At 38.2% G+C, this 21,214-nt stretch overlaps 2 protein-coding genes across 5 annotated transcripts; both read right to left on the bottom strand.

Annotated features, from left to right (window-relative positions):
- Nucleotides 1-463: 463 nt before the first annotated feature.
- Nucleotides 464-5,677, bottom strand: LOC105053441 (protein NRT1/ PTR FAMILY 2.11). The gene is made up of 4 exons (XM_010934596.4): nt 5,468-5,677; nt 5,145-5,362; nt 1,965-2,518; nt 464-1,467 (listed from the first exon to the last, which is right to left on the bottom strand). The coding sequence occupies exons 1-4, from the start codon at nt 5,568-5,570 to the stop codon at nt 570-572; spliced, it is 1,773 nt and encodes a 590-aa protein (XP_010932898.1). The 5' UTR covers nt 5,571-5,677; the 3' UTR covers nt 464-569.
- Nucleotides 5,678-8,894: 3,217 nt separating this feature from the next.
- Nucleotides 8,895-14,091, bottom strand: LOC105053428 (uncharacterized). 4 transcript variants are annotated; one of them, XM_019846073.3, is made up of 2 exons: nt 13,869-14,091; nt 8,895-11,187 (listed from the first exon to the last, which is right to left on the bottom strand). In XM_019846073.3, the coding sequence occupies exon 2, from the start codon at nt 11,110-11,112 to the stop codon at nt 9,184-9,186; it is 1,929 nt and encodes a 642-aa protein (XP_019701632.1). In that variant the 5' UTR covers nt 11,113-11,187; nt 13,869-14,091; the 3' UTR covers nt 8,895-9,183. The 4 variants fall into 4 exon arrangements, with proteins under 4 accessions (XP_019701632.1, XP_019701636.1, XP_010932877.1 ...); XM_019846077.3 differs by having other exon boundaries at nt 8,895-11,203; nt 13,874-14,091; XM_010934575.4 differs by having other exon boundaries at nt 13,874-14,091.
- Between the last annotated feature and the right edge of the window lie 7,123 nt (nt 14,092-21,214).

The following is a 21,214-nucleotide window of genomic DNA, read 5'->3' as shown; positions in this document are numbered from 1 at the left end:
TCGATGGGATTGCGCTGAAAATCCTGCAGTGTTCATGGATCGGGTAGCCCATTTGAGCATGGTTCTTTCAACCGAACACCTCCCTGTCCAAAACTGTGAGAAGAAAAGAAAAGGTCTTCATGGATCCTTTTTTTTCCTTTCTGCAGCTGATTAGGATTTAGGTAGATTCTTAGAAGATGCAAGATATAAGGACTATCAGAACCGATTCTTGCAGAATTTTTGGTCCATTCCTGTAAAAATATCCAAATACATCATAAATATAGCTTCATCCCCATAGATGGAAGGAAATGTTAAATAGAAAAATGTGAACGGCATGTAGTCATCAAAAAGTTTAGATTTTGGTACGTGGGTGCAATGGATATCCCGCTTGGTGACCTTCAAAACATGTAAATCATATGCAACAGAGCATGTTGGTTACTCAGCTTTTCCCAGAGAAGTAAATAAAATTGAATGTGTAAAAGAATTTACGAGAAAATATCATCCATTTCATTTATATTTTGTTTTCCATATAGTGACAACTAAAATACCATACATCAAGAAAAATCTATATCTCATTATCAAGTGCTAGTTTAAATAGGAGAATGTTCTGATTTGGTTTTCTCCATGGCAGTTTCAGAACGATCTTCTAAACCTTTGTATCTATACCATCTGGCCAAAACAATAAAAACCATTAAGTCAATAACTCCGATTAAAGCAATCAGGTAATAGAAATAGTCCAATCTTGCCTTGTTTAGGTCACTAGCTAACCAATTATCTCTCCCATTGTGACCAGTAGTTCGATGAACAATCGTCACCATGAAACCACTCAAGTAATTAGCACATGCTAGCCCACAGAAGAGCAAACCCCCAGCGATACTTCTCATATTTTCTGGAAATTGTTTGTAGTAAAATTCAACCTGACCGATAACATTAAAAGCCTCAGCGAAGCCCAAAATCACTAACTGAGGTACCAACCAGAAGCTAGACAACGACGATATCGCACCACTACTCGACACCACCCCAAGGGTTGGCCGGTGAATGGCGTAACTCCTCCTTCGCTCTTCGACCAATCCAGAGACAACCATGGCGACTATTGATAGAAAAATTCCAATTCCCATCCTCTGGAGTAACGTAAATCCACCTTCTTTACCAGTAATTCTTCGAAGCCATGGGAGTACAATGCGATCATAAATAGGTATCCAAATTGTTAAGGCTAACATGGCGAATACATTGAAAGAAGCAGCTGGTATCTCAAATTTGCTCTTTCCAAAATGTCTATCAGCTTGAAGGGCTTGAAAGACGATGAAAGTCGTTTCTTGGATAATTGAAATATGGAGGATGATGCCTGTAGCCCATATAGGAATGATTCTTACCAGACATTTTACCTGCTCAACTTGTTGGAGACTACATAGTCTCCATGGATTTGCAGCATGGCCATCTGGTTTGATTTCATCAACAGGAGTAATGATCGCAGCCTTGTCAAGAAATCTGACACCATAAACAACACAAAACCCAATTAGGAAACAATGGAATACAGTGAAGTGCAAAACAAATAGGACTAGAGCTGGAAGTGGATTGGGTTGGGCCCATCTCCGGCATGGCCTAGACCTGACTTGACTCCACTATCTTCATGCATGGTGTTTATAAATTATATGCATGGATCGTGTGGATCATACCACATTTTTTTTATTTTGTTTTGCCATTGTTATTTTTAAATTTAGCACTAGTTCTCTTTTCCATTTTATAAATGTTTGTACATAGAGCGTGAATCTATTACAGTGCATGTGTGCTATTGCAGAATACTGTGCAGCCGTAGATGGCCACCATCAAAAGATGAATGGCACGAGCACATATTGTTTGATCGCCATCCATTTTCTAATAGCGGCTATTCACATATACAAAGCATTGCCGAGAATTCTGATCGTTATATATGTGACTGAGGGAGGGAGGGAGTAAGAGAGAGAGAGGATTTTGACTGTAATTACTTGAATTGGTCACTGTATGGAAGCTTGGTGACAAGAGAACTAAGATGTGGAGGATTGAAGAGAGATGTCTTTGGATCATCAGGTTGCTTTAGCCCTCGTTTTTTAACTGCCACTGCCAAGACCTGGGCAATGTCGGTGAAGGGACTCCCCTCGGGCTTCACTTTCACATAGAGTCTGGTCCCAAGAAAGAAGAAAGCGCAGGAGAAGAACATGAGGAAGGTGGGAATGGCAAGACCCAGAGCCCAGCTGATGTTGCTTTGTATATAGATGATGATGGTGGAGGAGATCATCATGGCCGTTGTAAAGGTGAAATAGTACCAATTGAAGAAGCTATTGATACCCTTCCTTCCAGACTCCGTATAAGGGTTGAATTGGTCTGCACCAAAGGCTAGGTTGCATGGCCGAATGCCTCCTGCTCCAATGATTAACAGAAGAAAGCTGCAGAAGAGGACCGCAAGCTGCCCTGATGATGGGCCTACACATTTTTGGCTTTTGTCACACTGTGGAGGGTGCAGCTTGGAGATTGCAGCAGTAAGAGTGAGCACAAACATGCCCTTCAATGAAAGCAACAATAGTGGTTAGAGTAAGAATATTTGCTCATACAATTTCATAAATATTTTTCTTAATTTATATGATTATACCTACTCATATATCATCAAAAAAAGATAATACCTACTCATAAACCCTAACTTTCAAGCTCGACACTGTATGTGCATTAATTTTCTCATAGTCCTCTGCATCTTATTGCTTCAACAGGTACAGGAACACTTTTTTGTTGATGCATATTGCAGCTTGCTACCATGATTTGAATTTTCTATCAAAATCAAAAATATATTTGCTAAATTGTATAAATTTAAATTAATTAAGTAAAAATCACAATTATTCATACTAGTTCTTGCATATATAGATTAACATAGAAAATCACTTGTAGATTTAGATACTACCGAGGCTTTGTGCTAAATAGTTCATATCTTTAAGCAAATTTCTCCGGCAATCCATACTAATCATCTGTCCATTTTATCAGGTTCTTACAGGTAAGTCAGCTTGATATATTTCATGTAGAGATTTTTGTTTTTCCCCACATGGATTCATCATCATGTATCTAAGGAACAGAAAAGAAAAAAACCTAAAACAAGGCCAAAATGTTAGGTTTGTTTCATTCTGTTTTTTTTCCCCCTGGAATGAAATGCCAGAACTGTTGATCTCAGTTCGCAAAAAGGCACGTTTAATGGAGACTTTCTTGGGCTGAACGTATTTCCAAGACCTTATCTACCAATATTTCTGTCAGAATACGGATAAAAAAACCTTCTAAAGTGAAAATCTTGGACTCGCATAGGAAACTCCTCAGCCTAAAAAAAGTTTATGGGCGGCAAGTGATCACCACAGCATGCAAAGCTAGCATTTGGAGCAAGTAGAACACCAGGAAATAGAGCAAACAAGAGAACATATCTGAGTCATGAGTTCCATCTGTACCAGGTACATGTAGGAGAGTGAAGGCTTCTCTCGTCTTGTGGCTCTATAGTATGCAATGGACTCCATGTGTGAGGTGCACCCGACTCACATAAGCCAGAAGAGAAAGAGAGAACCGTTAAATCTTAGTTTTTTTAAATGATGCTGGCCTTGTTCCTTGTGGAAAGAAGCGGGTTTTCGAATCCTAAGAGTGTTATGTAAATCCCTGGTGATACGAGAAATGGCTGGGCTTGTCCAGGTAAGGGCGGACGAGTATAGGATGGCTCGACTCTCGGACCTCTGCTTCGCCAGTCGCTGCTTGATTGGTTTTCTTGCTGGTTACTGTCAGAGATTGAGGAGATTGTTGGGGTTTTGGTTTTACTGTAAATGTTTCACAGTTGGCTGTGTTGGGGTTACTCTGAACTCTATTGCGGTACTCTACTTTCTCTTGTAAATAATCTTTTCTTCCCAAGTAATTCCGGGTGGCATGTTTTGCTCCTTTTTCATCAGAAAAAAAAAAAAAAAAAATATATATATATATATATATATATATATAGCATAGAGGTTAGGGAATAGCCCCTCTAATTTATCTTTTCTTCCTGAGAAATTCTGGGTGGCATATTTTGCCTCCCTTTCCATCCGGAAAAACAATATATAGAGGATAGAGGTTAGGGAATAGCCCCTCTAACTTTTAGAGAGAAATATGTAAATATTATTGAGAATGCTAAAAGCCACACATCATAGAAGGTTTTTTTTTCTTTTTTCCTTTTTTTTTTTAAGCATAAATTGCTATTGGCTATGAGGAAAAAATAATAAGTAAATAAATAAAGATGTAAAGAACCATCCATACACTGGAATGGAATCCCGGGGTAGTGAAGAAGCATCCAGGGAATTCGTTTTATAATAGTTGAGGTCTAAAGATGCTTCAATGGTCAGCCAGCTTCTAATACATCCAAAATGAAAAAGAAAAAACAAAAAAAAGAATAGAGCTCCAAAGAATTTAAGATGAGAGCTGCTAAATAATAATTGAACGATCATGCTCTATCCATAGTAGCAAGATATATGTCATGTGAATTTTGAAATTTGAATTTCAAAATTTAAATGATGTTTGATGGTTGTATGGTATGGAGGAGTTTTAAATTTCCAATATTGAAAAATTTTTCTTCTGTTGGAGGGATGTAGAAAGATTTTTTTCCCCACTTTTTTGCACTCCTTCTTCTTTTCTTTTCTTTTAAATCTTAATAAAATATAGTATGGGTTCTACTTCTTCCTCCCATTTATTAAAAAAACAGAATTTAAGACAAGCTCGCAGATTCGCGGCTAAGTGACATCACTACGGTGTTGCTGCGTTACTCACAAATTTTACATCAAAATTCCACTTGAGCCAATTTAACTGGACCATTCTTTTGGCAATATATAATTGCACATATTTTATACGAACTTAAGCTCAGCTTATTTTATATAACGAGACAGCCAACGCATACACGCGCATGCAGACGAAGGCCATACACATGCTGTGATCCTCAGCGATGGCTATTATGGTATGGATCCAATATGCACCAGCAAGTCCCACATTGTACGTCCTAAGGAGACCATTTGTGGTGGATCTGTTGACTCTGTCGACAAACACATGTACACTTATCCTGAAGTAACCAATATGTGAGCAGAACCAGCTGAGGAAGAAAAGAGGCAGTTTCCGAGATGAGAGAGAGAACAGGCAGAGAGAGATACCAATAGTGAAGAAACAGAAGCAAATCCCAAGGTAACGTAGCGGCCCAAATAGGTGTCCGAGAGAAAGGCCCCAAGAAGGGGAGTCAAGTTGGTAGTCCCATTGAAAACATTGAGGAGGGTGGCCGCAGCAACACTGTTCAAGTGGAAGACGGTGGTGAGGTAGACCAACAGGTTCGCCGACGTGCCGATGGTCCCCAACTTCTCGAATGTCTCATTCCCTGTTCATATTTTCCATCTCATATGAATCAATTGATCAAAAATAGAAACTAAGCAGCTATTGTATGGAAATCAAAATCAGCTAGTTTTCATGTGTCATTTGATACCTATGACATATGGCATGGCTTTCCATCCGCTATACTTGATTTCTGGCTCCGGTGCTGTGCCATTCTCTAGTTTCTCTATTTCTTGTGGCTTCTCTCCTGCCATCCTTTCTGTGTCCAACTCTCTTCCCCACTCTTTTTCTTATTGCTTAGCTCTCTTAGTTCCTTAATTTGTAGGAAGAGAGAGTTGGTGAGTGTCCGGTATGACCATCTTCTGGTATTTAAAAAGGAACTGGCCAGAGTAGGCGGCCAACACTTGCGTCAGAGAGAAAAATCAAATAATTGGGAGTTTTGGAGTTCTCTATGACAACTGTTGCATTTAATTGAAGCTCTTAGCATTGCGTGATAAATAATTTTGTCGCCATCCACATTAGGATGCTATGCAGTGAAAGGAAAAAGGCGAAGATCTGTTGAAGGCCTTGGCATGCAGGTGAACTGAAATGTGACGGCTGCCAATAGCTAGATATTTATCAAGGCCGCTACTTGCTAAATTAAAATTACTGAGGCTTGTGAGGTTCTTGCGTTTTGATTGTACAACCTAAAGTCAACTTTATCATCCAGTCCCTATGGTGGTGGATACAAACTTGGTGCGACAAAGAGATCTGCCAGCAATATCTTTCATTTTCATTCCCAGGACAATGCATGGTGTTACGATCACAAGATCAGGATAATCTCCAACAGAAAAAAAGGTTAGATGTATAATTGAGGACATGTAATTTCCTGTCCTAATTAATTGGTTCCCACTTCCTTCTTCTCTTTAAGATACATACATAGATACAGCCATACATATTAAATACATTATATATATATATATATATATATAGAGAGAGAGAGAGAGAGAGAGAGAGAGAGAGAGAGAGATTTGGAGAAGCCTTTGTCCCATCTGTGGTCGATGGTGTAGGTTTCGATCCAACAGTATACACTTTTAAGGAAAAGTCTATATACTAAAGTCGAAACACAATACATGTATTTCCATGAACCACCATTTAGTTCAATCACTTTGGTTATTTTGGTTTTCTTGCTCTGTCTCCTCTACATCTCAATTTGGGTCTTTCTTACTGCAAAATTTAATTGCTTCTACCCTTCCGAAGAGCTAGGAACTACGTACTACCATATAATCTCTTGATATAAATTCTTTAACTTTCTACTCTGAATGAAATTGGTGAGTAGCTGGGTTCTCCCACTAGTCTCCACACTTCTCCAAAAACAAAAAATAGTATTTAGTTCAGTTATTAATTGGGCATCTCACATGACAGCAAGGAGTTGGTGAATCTATCATGTTGATCCGAGAATTCAATATTTAGTTATGTTTTATAGATCATATTAATCTTCGTGAGTTCATCAATTTTCTTGTGCCACATGACCATAATTTATACCTCACACAGTTGCCTCAATTATTATTCATTTTTAATTTTACTCGGCCACCACAATATTAGATAAGAAACTTGTAAGGTACGCTGGCATCGTATTTTTTATTATATGTTTACCTGGGAATGACGGTAGAAACAGAATAATGAACTAATAAACTTCCAATTGTATGTTGATATATACCAACTCGCGTCCAGGCGTTTTGACGCTTAGTGGCATGCACCTGGATACCACCACCCTTGGCCTATCAACCTCCAATAGATTAGTTGATTAACTGAAGAGATTCCTATGATAAGATTCTCATTTTATGCTTGACTTTTATTTCTGCACTCAGTTAAAAATGGTCCCACTGGCTCTTGCTGCGAGCACCAACACTGTCGAACCAAATAGTTTGAGATGGTGCAGACAACACCATGAGCAAAGATGTTGGAGGACACGTGTAGCAAATCAAGTCATATTGGTTTGGAAAATGAACGGTTGATGGGGATTATGCCCATCACTTCGTCATCTTCCTTCCACTAAATCTGGCGATCGCAATATATTACGTTGTAATCCTTTTTCAAAAAGCCTGGATTTGCCATTGCACATGGAATTGGATAAGAGAATCCCAGTTGCCACCTTCTTTTCATCTGGTTAAATATAATGGTGAGGACCACGTAGGCTGGATTGCTAGCTTGGCAGCACCTGCAACTTGGCTATCGCCATGCCGGGTAATTTCCTCCATCCAGTACGTCAGGCGTAGAATATCTCCCACTTGCAATCTCTTCAACGGTAGGAAGTGGTGAAGGCCCTCCAGAAGACCTGGATCACCGTTTCTCTCAGTTCCAACTGCGGCAACCGAGTCTTCGTGGAAAGATAAAAAAAGGACGACGTGTGAATCGAACATGGGTGCAGAAGAAACGTGCGGGTCAAGCTCTCTATCTTTCATTATTGCCATGGCAAAACCAAGACGAGGCATGATGGATGCCGACATCGCCTGTGATCGTAGAAGAAAACGACCACGTGCGGGAGACCAATTTCCACCGGGGTTGCGATTGTTTGTTCATCCACCATTGCCGTCCATAGTCTCTATCATTGGAGTCGTCTCTGTTTGTTGGAGCTTTTATCTTGATGTGATGTGTTAGGAATCACAAATGATACAAGACAGAAGATAGAGATTTCCCTTTGTTTGTGTTGGCAAATCAAAACCAAATTTCTCAACTTATGGATCTTTGATATGTGGCTTGACATTGGGGCCAAATCATGATATGCCAACAGTTTGTTTACTTGGGTCCGAAATAGTCGGAGCTCTATTTCTATGGGAATTTGCAAACTGGACCCGTCATAGCCTCAGAGCGGAGAGAGTCTTTTGTTAGTAGTCCTGGAAGTGGTTGGAATATGAAGAAAAATGGGCACCTTTTTTTTTTTTTTTGTTTTCCAGGGCCTTCGATTAAGAAAAGACAGGATCAATAATCGAGTAAGTTGCAATAAATTTTTAATCTTTGTTATTTCAGAGGTATGAGGTTCACGGTCGAAACCATATGAATTCAATCAATAACTCGCCCATGACTGTTTGAAGCTATCCAGCTATTTTTGGGCCCAGCATGCAGTCTTCCCAGCACTCGGATCTTGGCACCTCAGTAGCTTGTACAATACTGTTGGTCGGACGCTTGAGCGCTGTGCTGTAATCTGACAGATGAACAGAGAACATTCAAAACCACACCACCACATGCCTTTGGCCAAAACTAATCTGGGTTGCAGTTGAAATTTGTGTGCGCAAACAAGCCGAGTGGATCATCATCGAATCCTCGAGGAAGAGTAGATCATGCAATAGCCAAAAGCAAGAGCAGCTAAAAAGCCGATGCAGAAACATGCTCCATGTAGACTGAAAAAATTGCATATGATCTTCACGAGTTATCGTCATGCCCGGTGCTTACCAGCTAAAGGGACAGAAAAACCTTGGCAACACAAACTGTTAACCAGAGTCAATGAAATCTCAGAGCCCTGTCTCTCAATTGGCATGTGCAAGATGCACTATTTGTTTTTCGATTCAAGAGAATAGCAAATCAAATGCGCTAATATCTACATGAAGACTCAGCACATATATTCACTAGCGGTTGATGGAATTTGATAAAAACATTACTGCTCTTTATACAGAAATGCACCCCAAAAACCCTAATCGTTTCATCACCTGCTAGTTATAATAGCAAATATTAAGCTCTTCTACTACAGAAAGCAGATCGTAGCCAGAGGAGCACAGATGTATTTCCCTATTTCCTACCACTTGGAGATGGACAGATAGCGCTTAGCGGGTTTTTTTTTTTTTTGAAGCATGGTTTCCTCTATAAATACTGGTTTGCATAGGAAAGATCTCAAACCTTGTTTACTGAAACTTTTATTTTCTTCAAACTGTACATCAAAGACTGTAAAGCTTCCTGTATCTTTGGGCCATTTGTCTGTCTCACTTCCTGAGATGTCTGGTGCAGGCTCTGGAGACCACGACCCAAAGAGGCAATCATGGGAACTGATGGCACTGACTCAGCTGCACACTCAATCCCATCTCCATAGGTGAGAAGCCCAGTGCACACCGCCATGCTACAACCAAAGGTGGCCCATGGTCCAATCCTAAATGGTTGAGTATGTCTCATCCTCATTATCTCATAGAATGATGTCCGCATTGCCAATAAGGTAGTCCTTTCAGCCGAGGCAAGCATACTGTGTGTCACTGCACGGATCTTCTCAGCTGATGCTGTAAACTTCATGGTTGACGTCTTGGCTCCAGCACTTGCAACACCAGAAAGTTTTGATGGGCCAAGAAATTTGCTGACTCCAATAAAAGCTTTTCGTTGCAGTTGGACTAAGCCAAATTTAAGGGATGTGGGGATCTTGTACGCAGCAAGCTTAATAAATGTGGATGCAGGAATGGCTTTTGATAGGGAAGATGCACCCAGAATTGCGGTTGCTCCTGCACCAACAGCAATCACAGGCTTATCTGCTAATAGCCGCTTCCTTTCCATGTTTTCCATCACCATTTCCCCATCAGTATTACGTTTATCTTCATACTGAAATGCTAAAAGCTCATCAGCTAAATCTGCAACCTCTTGAGGCAAGGATGTGTTCCAATGCCTCCTGAGACCAGCCAAGCAACCCGCATTAACTATAGCCACAGCCGACCCAAACTTTCTGGCTTGGATCCTAAGAGCTTGTGCAAAAAGTACATGGCATTTCTCCTCAGATGGGAGCTCAGAGAACTCCAACTTTGCTGAGTTGCCATTCTCTGTTCTCTCAATGGGAAACCGTGCAGCACTGTTTAAAGCTATTCTGAGACCCTCAACTGCAATTCTGAAGGCATATATATTGGATACGATTTCAGTATCAACTGGCTCTCCTTCATTTACATTAGTAAGCATTTTCTGTGCAGAAAATAGAGCTTTTCCAATAGATGGAAGGTCAATGAATATGTCATGTAGATCTGCTAGCAAGGGGTAGACAGATTGCGCAAATGGTGGAGCTTGGTAGCTACTTGATGGCTTGCATTCTCCTGTTCCCACATCTGAAACTGAGGTGGACAAAGTTGCTTCTGGAATTAATAAATCAAGAGAGGATGCTAATGACCGAACCACCTCTGACTGAAGAGCGCCCGTGAGGCTAAATTTTCTAGAATTTGAGCAGACAGCTGGAGTAACTTTTCCAGGAATCAAGCTACTCATCTGTAAGTGTAACCCTGAGCTTTGTTTTCTACTTTCCACATTGCCTGGGGGAGTTGCAATACATTTATTTTCATATGGGGACTCAAGTAACAGAAAATGTGAATCAATATCTTCTGCAGCTCTCTTAGCAGCCAAGAAATGACCGTATAATCCAACACCAAAAATCTCTTGTAAGATCTGGAAGCCGGCAAAATTTTCATACTGCTTTCTGTTAATCTTTTCTGTCAAACATCTTTTAAGCACTCCAAAAGATGAAGTCGGCACATTGTTTAATTGATCACTTTTTAAACACTTCTCCTCAGCCTGAATATCATCCAATGCTGATGGATCAACCTGAGCTACAACAACTCTAGGCTGTACTTCTTTAATTAGATACTCTGCGTCAAGTGCAGATTGTTCAGACAAGTTATTAGCAGCCAAAATATACACCACAGCATCAGATTCAGGTTCTCTAATAGCAAAAACAAATTGTTTTGTCTTCTCTGGGATTGAAAGCTTACGAACCAATCGTGCTGAAACTTTCAGATCATCAGTCTTAAATATGGAGAATGGCCACAGGTTCTGCAGGTGCGAGAATATTGCAGATGCCATGATTTGAACGTTAATAACACATAAGATGCTCCATCCATGAGAGTCAAAAAATGACTAACATCTCTGTTCAAAATTCTGCAAAACAAATCCACTAAACCACTTTGTAAACTTCGTGCAGTTAACTAGATTTTTATGCACTACTACTAACAGCACTCTTAGTTCAACATAAGGAGGTTGTTTTCTTCAACACATTGTTATTGATTATGACTTATTTTGCTTAGGAACTAATTGAGCTACTAGACATGCAAGTACAGACTGATTTACTGCATAGGCTTCCAGAAGTTTTAATACACAAACAATAAACTTCACTTTTTCCCTTGGATGTATCTATAAATTGTTATACCAGATAGGGTAATGCTTAATATAAGATTTAGATTTGCAACCTGTAGGATGTAAGTCAGTATTTATAGGCAAGAAAATCCTATCAGTTTCTAATCATAACTCATATCCTGATACAGTTGGAAGATGGATAAGCTTGTCATATGTAATTGTTATGTGATAGTATCGATTATGGATCATCTTCATGAAAAATGCAACCATAAATGAAGAGATACTGTAAAAATCTTGTGCTACTGTTTCACATCAGCAATAAATAATAGTGTGTTATCCCTATTTGTTACTCATTTCCAAGTTCACAATAGAACAAAGCAACCAAAGGTTTTGCTTGGTACACCTTCCCTGTAAATAATAATAACAACAACAACAGCAACAGCAATGCTGCTGATATCCTTGCATGTCATACAACTCTGTCTCAATAAACCATTTTACTTTGCATATGTTGTTATCTTTGCTTTGAAGGTTCTTCAATTGTGAATTGCAATCCAGGATATTATGTGTAGCATGATCATAGTTTGCCGTACAGGTCGATATCGGTGTGTATCGACCGTACCATGTACTGGTTCATTCGTACTGGTAACGAACTGGTACATGGTATAGGGGACACATCGAGTATCGGTACACTGAACCAGCCCCATGCCGAGCACACCGATACAATAATAAAATGGTACTAGTATGGGGTCCAATACTGACACAACTTTGGTCTGGATTAAAGACTTTCATATGCTAATCAAACATGATCAGCATTGACATTTCTAATTTAATGTATCTCTATGAACAAACTGGTAATTGGCATAAATATGATTATACATTTTAAGTGGGTATCCTCCTTTCTTTCTTTTCATTTTCCTTTTCTCTTTTATTACCTTTCTTGTCTAATTCTCCTCTCATCCTTCTGTCTCTCTTATCTCTTGTCTTAAAAGGAACCAGCATCTATCTTCTCTCCTATTGAATACCACGATCTTATTCACAACTCTTCTCTCATGTTTTCATGTTGATATGGACATGAAGGTACCTGAAGGTTCTGCTTAGCATCCCAAGCTGCCCCTTTCTTCTCTTTTGTTATGTGTGCACTGCTATGCCTTGTTGTGATAGGTCAGGTGATCCTTTATTCTGATAGGATTCTACTTCAAGCAAATTGAATAACCCTGTGTCTATCCAGCTTACATATATTAACAACAGCACAGAATAATCACCGGCAATTTCTTATGGGACATAACCAAAAGTATATGTAGAATAATTGGTTTTTCAATAATTACACCCTAGAATCCTAAGGGTGCACATAAAAATAAAACAGCATAAGGCCACTTAAAACCAACAGATATTTTCAACAAGCCTGGAAAGGCTTCAGCTTGAAATTCTTGACCCAAAATTGTCTCATGCCAAGTGCATGCTAGCATTTTGCCAGCCAAGTAGCCCAACTTGACCAGTTTAATGTAAAAATGTAACATAATATTATACATAAAGTTATATAAAATAATTAAGTAGTTGCCAAGTAATTAAAAAAAATAAATTGTCAGGCTTGAGCAGAATGCTAGATTTTGGATGTGCTCCTTTGTGGCTTAGCAGTAACCATGGTATTAAAAAGAATAAGTACCTTGAGCTGGTGCAACATAAAATTATGTATGCAAATCAAAAACTTGCTGTGCTCCATAGTGGGCCTTGTTTTAAGGGAAAAGGCTTGGATAATGATGATCTCTCGATTGGTTCGGTGGTAAGCAATTGCTCTAAAACACATTTACTGGGAAGCTTATATTGTATCAACGAGTTTCTCAACTTCGTTGGTCGGGGTACTTCTAACTGGCTGGTAAACAGATCTCATAATGATCATGGGGCAATTTATAACTTAATCAAAAAGAAATCATGAACCCTGAAGTTAGCTTGTATACCATCTTAGCAACCTTAAACCCTAAAACATTGCTTCAATAATACAGCTAGACCTCTCTAATCTCCATCAATCCAATCAAAATTAGTAATCGTTCAAAGGCCAAAAAAGTAAGCTATTTAATACACAAGTAAGACAATTCCTGTAAAGGTAATCCCTTTTGCTCTTTTACTTGCTTGGAATCAAGAATTTCAGGTAACCAACTCAAAATTAATGCGATAACTCATGGGAAAATGATTAAGCCATCCCTTTATAAAAGTACATCGAGTGATATATCCTATTTTATATTCAGATTAGACGAGCAGTTGAGATGAATTGCTTGATAATGTATATAATTAAACTTAATATCAAGCAAAAGGCACCATAAGTAAGCTAAATGAGAAGAGAGAAAGAACTTCCACCACAATTGCACTAATAATCCAAAAAATTAGAAGAATACATAGCATTCAAGGAGCAAAGCAATCAGAGATAAGAAGAACAAAACGATTGCATTAAAATATCAAAGAAAGACAAGCAAGGGGAGATCGAATAAAACCTTACCCACCGGTTGGGTCGGTGGTCGAGAGCGGGGGGGGGGAGAAGACGCTGCAAAGAGGGACCAATCGGCGCCCTCAGTTCGAACCAATGGGAATCGAAGGAGAAAGATGAAGCGGGTGGTGACGATCGAGGAGGAGAAGCAGAAGCAAGAGACGTCGAAGGAGGAAAAAAAGACGTTTTTTCCCGTCTGCTGCGAGAGCTTTAACGCCTTGGTTGGGAGTTCGGGGAGGAAATGAAAGAAAAAAGAAAATATTAATAAGATGAGAAAAGAAAAAGGAAAGGAGGAAAGCACATTTTTTTTCTCCTGATTAAAAATTTAAAAAAATATTTTTTTTTTCTTAACCGGAGATTAAAAAAAATATATTATCATCTTTTTTTATCTTTATATCCTTAACAAATTCAAAAAAATTAAAAAAAATTATCTTCTAATTTTTTTAATTTTTTTTTATTTTTATTAATTTTTTTTATCCACAAAAGTTCCAATCAGATCAAAGGCTTAAATGGAATATTTGAAATAAGTCTTAAAATTGAAATATAATATTAATTTTATTCGTCATTGTTAAAGAAATAACATGAAAATTATAAAAGATCCACTAACTCTAAATTTTTTTTTCTTCAAACCTGTTCGATTTGGAGCTGAAAAAAATTATGGATATGAAAAAATTTATATTCTCTTCATTTTTTTTTCTTTCTATTTTTTATAAAAAAATTTTCAATCAAAAAAAAGTATTAACTTTCTTTCTCATTCTTTTTTTTTCCTCCTACTTTTCTCTCCCAATCAAAGCGTTATAGGTTCGAGGTGTATCTTTTGCCCAAAAAAATGATTTATCTTCCCTTTCACAATAGTAATTGTTGGATTGTGAATTACATGGATTTTAAAGCATCCGATATCTTTCTTCCATCTGCTTCACAGATCTGACATCGAACAATATGCAATCCAATGATGGACATCACCAAAGAAGGAGAATCATTCTTTTGCGTGAAAGATACAACTAAAACTCGAGCTCTTAAATCTCAGTGGAAAAGAAGTCATGCGAAGCCTCTGACACAAACTATATGGCTAGTAGCACAGAGGGATGTGACTGGGTTCTATTCGAGCGATTTCTAATGATGCTATTCTAGTGCCCTTGATCAGAACATGATGTTGGTTCTCATGATAAATGACGCGGGATTATTTTTACTTATTAATTTTTATAAAATTGATTTTTGACCATTCCATTGCATAATCAACAATTTTGATGCGTCAATCTTATTAAGTGGACACATCCAACTCTTCAATCGAACTGGAGAGTATATAAAACTCCCATGAGTAATTATTTGTCCACTACATTTAGTGGAGAAAAAATACACTACTTCAATGGATTTCTTCATGCAGCACAATTAATAAGAAGACATGCATTTAATGCAAATCAACTTTTTTTTCTTAGATTTTTTTGTGCAAAATATTCTTTCCTAATATTATAATGTCTTATTAATTTTTATGACATACCGATAATTATCTATAGAATGCAACAACATATCATAGGATTATAATAGGATGCCATAATATTATTATGACATCCTGCTAATTTTTATGAAAGTCTGATAAGATGAAATAGGATTTCATATGATTGCAATAGAATATCATAATATTATTATAACATCCTGTTAGTTTTAATTATATTCCGATAATTATCTATAGGATGCAACAAGATGTCATAAGATTACAACAGAATATCATAATATTATTATAATATCTTATTAGTTTTTATGATATCCTAATAATTGTCCAATAGGATATCATAGAATTGAAATAGGATATCATAATATTATTATTATGTCCTATTAATTTTTATGACATCCCAATAATTATCTACAAGATGTTATAGAATTACAACAGAACATCATAATATTATTATGATGTCCTATTAATTTTTTATGACATCTCAATAATTATCTATAAGATATCATGGATATTATAGGATTGCAATAAGATGTCGTGATATTATTATGACGTCTTGTTAATTTTTATGATATTTTGATAATTGAATATAAGATACAATAAGATGTCATAAGATTGCAATAAGATATTATATCATTATTATAATGTTCTGTTATTATTTATGGCATCCTAACCGAGCAAAATAGATTAAAAGGTGAAAAAATGATATTTTGATCAGAAAAAAATTAAGAAAAAAGCTTAGCTGTATTAAATATCTGCCTCCTTATTAATTATACTACATGGTCCAACCTCATGAAGTGGTGTATTTTTTCTTAATCAAAAGTGGTGTACAAAGAATTTCTCAACCTCTCACATAGCTAAGGCTGGAAGAGGACCGGGCTAGGTCGGACTGGGCCATATCCCTGCTCGAGCCCAGTCTGAAACTTTTTTTGGGCTTTGAATCAGGCTTAGGCACGAAATTTTTTGAAAGATTCAAGCCTGACCCAAACCCAATTGGGCTAGCCTATGACCTACACCATCCCTCTTCCCTTTTTTTTTAAAAAAATAAAAATCTAAGCCTTAATCCACTCTGGCCAAGATGAGGATAATGACTACTTGCTCTCCGACAATGCGACAACCTTCTAGGAGCTGAAGCTTGACCTAATCGGTGCTAACGATGTCGGTGAAGATGACATCGATCTCCAAGAACTTAGATTTGGAACGGCTGGAGTCTATAGGGCTATCGAGGCCCCCGAGGCTACCTCCAGGTCTCCTTGGGTATGGTGGAAGAGGAAAAAGAAACCTACAAAGGCAGGTTGTCAATGAAGATGAAGAGGCCGTTATTGCCGTCGTCCTCAGAGATGGAGATGTTGACACTATTCATGATGAGGATATCGATGAGGTCGGGTCATTGGGGATGATGACAGTCGCACAGTGGCCATCAACAGCAGTGGACTGGAGGGCACTGCCATTTTTGCTGAAGCGGACACGATGAGTGGGAGCCCTCGGGCTTGGGGAGGTTTGAGGGCGGATGGGGCTTGAGGCGGTCAAGAGAGAACTAAGAATAGGCAAGGAGCATATGCATGGTGGATAGTGGACAATCGGAAATTGGTTAAATACAAGGGGTAGCATGGCATATTATGCACCGTGAGGTTTGAATTAAGAAGTCGGGTTGGACTTTGAGCTTGAGCCCAGACTGGGCCAAGGATAAACCTAAGTTCGGTCCGAAAGACAAACGAGATCTATAATTAAATCCAAGTTTGATCTATATTTTTTCAGACCTAATCCGAAACTCGGTCCAAAATCAGACTGATTCAATAAACCTTAGGCCGGTCGGAGCTCAGTTTCTGCCCTACACATGGAGTCTCGAGTTTGGATCCTATTCATAAGTACAACCTTCCATATATTTCACAATGGCTCGTGGTGAAGTGGGCCAATGTATTCCATGGGCCACTTTTCTGTGTACGGCACGAGCATCATCCTATCGTAGTCGCCAGTTATCACATCGTAAACGCAAGCTCGTTATTACAAGTCGGCCAGTACAATTTAGTCTCTAAACTGAAGAGGATAAATTCAAGAGTTTTTCGTAAGAAAAAGAAATAATAGAATCTGTGCTCAGAAAGCTCTATCAAAATTTCATCTATAGTTAGGCCTTTGCTCAAAAAAGGAGATGGTTTTTTTTTTTTTGGTATGAAAAAAAAAGAGAGATGGTTGAACACACAGACCTTGCCAAAAAGATCGAGTAGCTTTTCAAATCCAGAGAAAGACTCTCTTCTTGTAATTTCACTACTTCTTCACTGTAAATTCTCCCAATTTAGTATTTTTGTTTCCTTATCAATAAATTAGGGGGAAGGATTCCTCCCTCCAATTGCATCAAGAAAATAATAATAAATAAATAAAAAGTCTGCCATGACAATATGATAACCTAATTCCTCTTTTTCCCTCTCCTTTTAACTTAGGGTATATCAAGATAAACATCGACGGTAGTATTAGAGGTGACAGAGGTGGCGCTGGCTTTATCATCCGTGATCTTGACATTCGGTTGCTGACGGTAGGAAGCTCATCTCTATTGGAGCCTTCCATCCTAAGTGCTGCACTTTGTGCCGTTTGAACAGACATTATTTGTGCTCGACAGAAGTTGCAGATAGAGAGAATCATGATTGAGATCAACTCAGCTATCGTGATATGCTAGATTCAGAGCGACACATCACAGTTCGAGATCCATCCACTTATTCACGATATTCAGCTCTGTCTTCATAACTTCATAGTCATTTCTGTTCCGCACATCTTTCAAGAAGCGAACATTGCCGCTGAATAGGTCGTTTTTTTTTTGTGACTGAGTATACTGATGATTGGACATGGTGTCAGGGCCAAACCTATCCCCAAATCTTGTAGGATATTTTATTTTTCAACTTTGTAGGATGTACTCATGCTAGATCGATGTTAGTATCTGTTTGTACCAAAAAAAAAAAAATTTATTTCACTCTATCCTTCCATTCTTCCTCACCCTCCTCACTATTGCTCATGATAATCTCTCCGTTACTCTATCAAATATAGTTGCTAAATGAAATGAACTATGAAGAGTACAATTCTTATCAAAATAAAAAAATAAATTTTTATTTTAATATTTTATTAGATATTTTTCTGTCTCCCTTGGATGATAGTGGTTGTATGTTGTCATTGCAAATATTCAATACCTCCAAGATATATAGATGATTGGCTCGCAAAAAAATTAATGCATAATTATAACATCTTAGCTAGTACTTTGCACATGCGCATGTACGTAGTTACACAACCAATTCAAATCATTTTTGAAGCCTGTGATTACATGTACTTGACACAACTCTATATATTATGCTGTGATTGAGATCTTTTAGAAATGATATCATGTTAGTGATTAGCAAAAATATTTTCCAAGAAGTAGAACTAAGAGCTTGATGATCTTATAATTTTAAAATCACTCATACTTTAAATGTCGTATCTCAGCAATTTAGCAGTAAAATTTTAAATTAGACAACCTTTATTTATCCAATTAATTTAACAATAAATAAGATCACAAGATCTAAAACATAAATTATCATATTAACATGTTTTCTGGTCTGCATGCGTCACATATATGCCTCCTGAGCAGTCTATTGAAAGAAGAATGGAATTTAGGTCGATATTTAGGTCTGCTACAGAGTGGAAGTTGGGTTTGTATATCAGGTTATGCCATGTCTTATCGAGAGCAATTTACGACCCTTAGCACGCCCTGGCCCATATCTAGAGTGTGAGCCGGAATCTAGTCCTGCCACGATGTGCCAGCCGGCCAGCCCCGTGCTGGATCGGCCCTACTCCAATAAACATATATAAATTATGGATTTTGCGGCGGTGCCTTAAAAATTATTTTAATTTTTTTAATATTTATTTATTTTTGTTCATCAAATTGAATATAGACCATCCAAATTTCAGCTGGTTGATATTCTCATGACTGATACGATAAATATTTCAAAGAAAAAAAGAAAAAATTTGTAAAGGAGGCATAAGCAGACAGAAGGAGCAAAATAATCGCAGGCACTCGCCACCAAAAAATAGGACGCAGAGCGAAGGAGGATAGACTATCGGATAGAGCAGAGGAACCATCAGTGTTGACTGCTGTGGAGGTAGACGGGGTTTGCGGGGTGCAAAGCGAAGGAGGCGCGGGCTAGGGGGTGGGTGGATGGGGGTGTCGTGGGGACCGGGGGATGGTTGATGGTGCGGAGAAGCCACGAAATTGGAGGGGAGGAGGGCGCGAAGAGGATCCATGATACGGAGAAAGTCTACTATTTTATAATTATGTTCTTATTTTCTTAATTTTTTTTTTAAGAAAATCTTGTGCCGTCACAAGTACATTGATCTGCCCTCCAGAGCGTAAGTTTTTTGTTGGGTTTTTTCGAAGAATGCACTGGACCAAGACAACGATGTTCCAACATTCTTCCGCCTTCTTATGCTTTCCTGTACTTATCGAGAACGCAGGCATGCATCTTTAGCTGTGCATAAACGCTTCTATCAATAAATAACCGGATGGTAATACCGCCCTTTTCCATTAGGGATAAAAAAAGAAAAAAACCTTGTCTCCAGAATTAATGTGTAAAGGCTTGTCCTTAAACTGCTGATGCGTTCATCCAAAATAGATGTCTCACGCTAGTCTAGAGCCACAGATGAAATGTTTATGGGAGACGGCCCAAGGGCCCTGGAAATTAAAAGTAACATATTTTTCTTAAAAAAATAAAAAAAAAATATTTTTTAAAAGTTTGATCAATATGATTTTGCTTAGTTGTTCGCCTTCTAATGGTACTCCAACCAGGAGAATCCCTCGCCTCTTCTTTATATTATACGCATCACATATGGCATTCGAAGTGAGCATCTTGGATAATTAAACATCTCTTTTGGGGCGGTGGAATAGCTCTTATCAACTCAATCATGACTGCTCTTCCGTCTTATTTCATGTCTATGCTTAAAACATTCGAAATAGGTGCTTAACAGAATTGATCAAATGCATCGAGTCTTTTTGTGGAAGGGTCAAGAAAAAGATTAGTGTGTTTCACTGTTTGGTGAATGGGGATTGGCTCTGTAGATCAAAAGAGCAAGGTAGGCTAGCAATCACAAATACGGAGCAAATGAATCTAGCTCTTTTTCTCCAAATGGACTTGAAAATATATTGTTGGTTCTGTTTCTTCTAGATGGAAACAAATCAAATAGGCGTACTATGTGAATAAAATGCTCGACATGAGAGCGAAAAGGAACTGCAAAATGTATGTCTTCAATTCGGAAGGGTGCCCGCATCAAACTCGATACTTTTTGGAGCTGCATGTCCTTCAAACTAGATGATGGTTCTAGAATACGGCTCTAAGAGGATGCTCGGCGTTGGCCTACCTTATCTCTCCATCTCTTCGAGAACTTGTACCTTTAAGCTGTGAAGCAAATTTGCTTGGTGGCCTCTTTATGGTCTCAAAGACCTCTTACTTGGAGGATTAAACTTAGAAGACCGTTGACCCTATTGTAATCACGGCAATTTGATCTACTTCAAAGTTGCTTGACTAACGTGAGGCCCTCGCAAATTGTTGATGTCCCCATATGGAAGACAATCGATAATGGTTTATTTTTAGTCGGCTCCTATCGCTTCATTGATAATGGTGAGCTATTCTGCTCATATATATTGTGAGAATCTTTGGAAAAAAGAAGATGAAGATGTTTCTTTAGTTGGCCCTGCATAATAAATTTTATACAAAGTCAGTCCTTGCTAGGAAAGGTTGGCAAGTTAGCTTGGAGTGTATCCTGTGCGGTGCAAATTTTGAAAATATCAGTCACCTCCTAATCAAATGCCGCTACGTACATTGCATCTAGTTACCATTCAAGGTACAACTAAAAATCGAAGTTTGACCAACAACCTAGCATGAGCTGTG

The sequence above is a fragment of the Elaeis guineensis genome, chromosome 2 (genome assembly GCF_000442705.2).
Source record: "Elaeis guineensis isolate ETL-2024a chromosome 2, EG11, whole genome shotgun sequence".
Lineage (NCBI taxonomy): Eukaryota > Viridiplantae > Streptophyta > Magnoliopsida > Arecales > Arecaceae > Elaeis > Elaeis guineensis.
The sequence above is the reverse complement of the archived record's forward strand: the minus strand, read 5'-3'. Positions and strand labels throughout refer to the sequence as shown.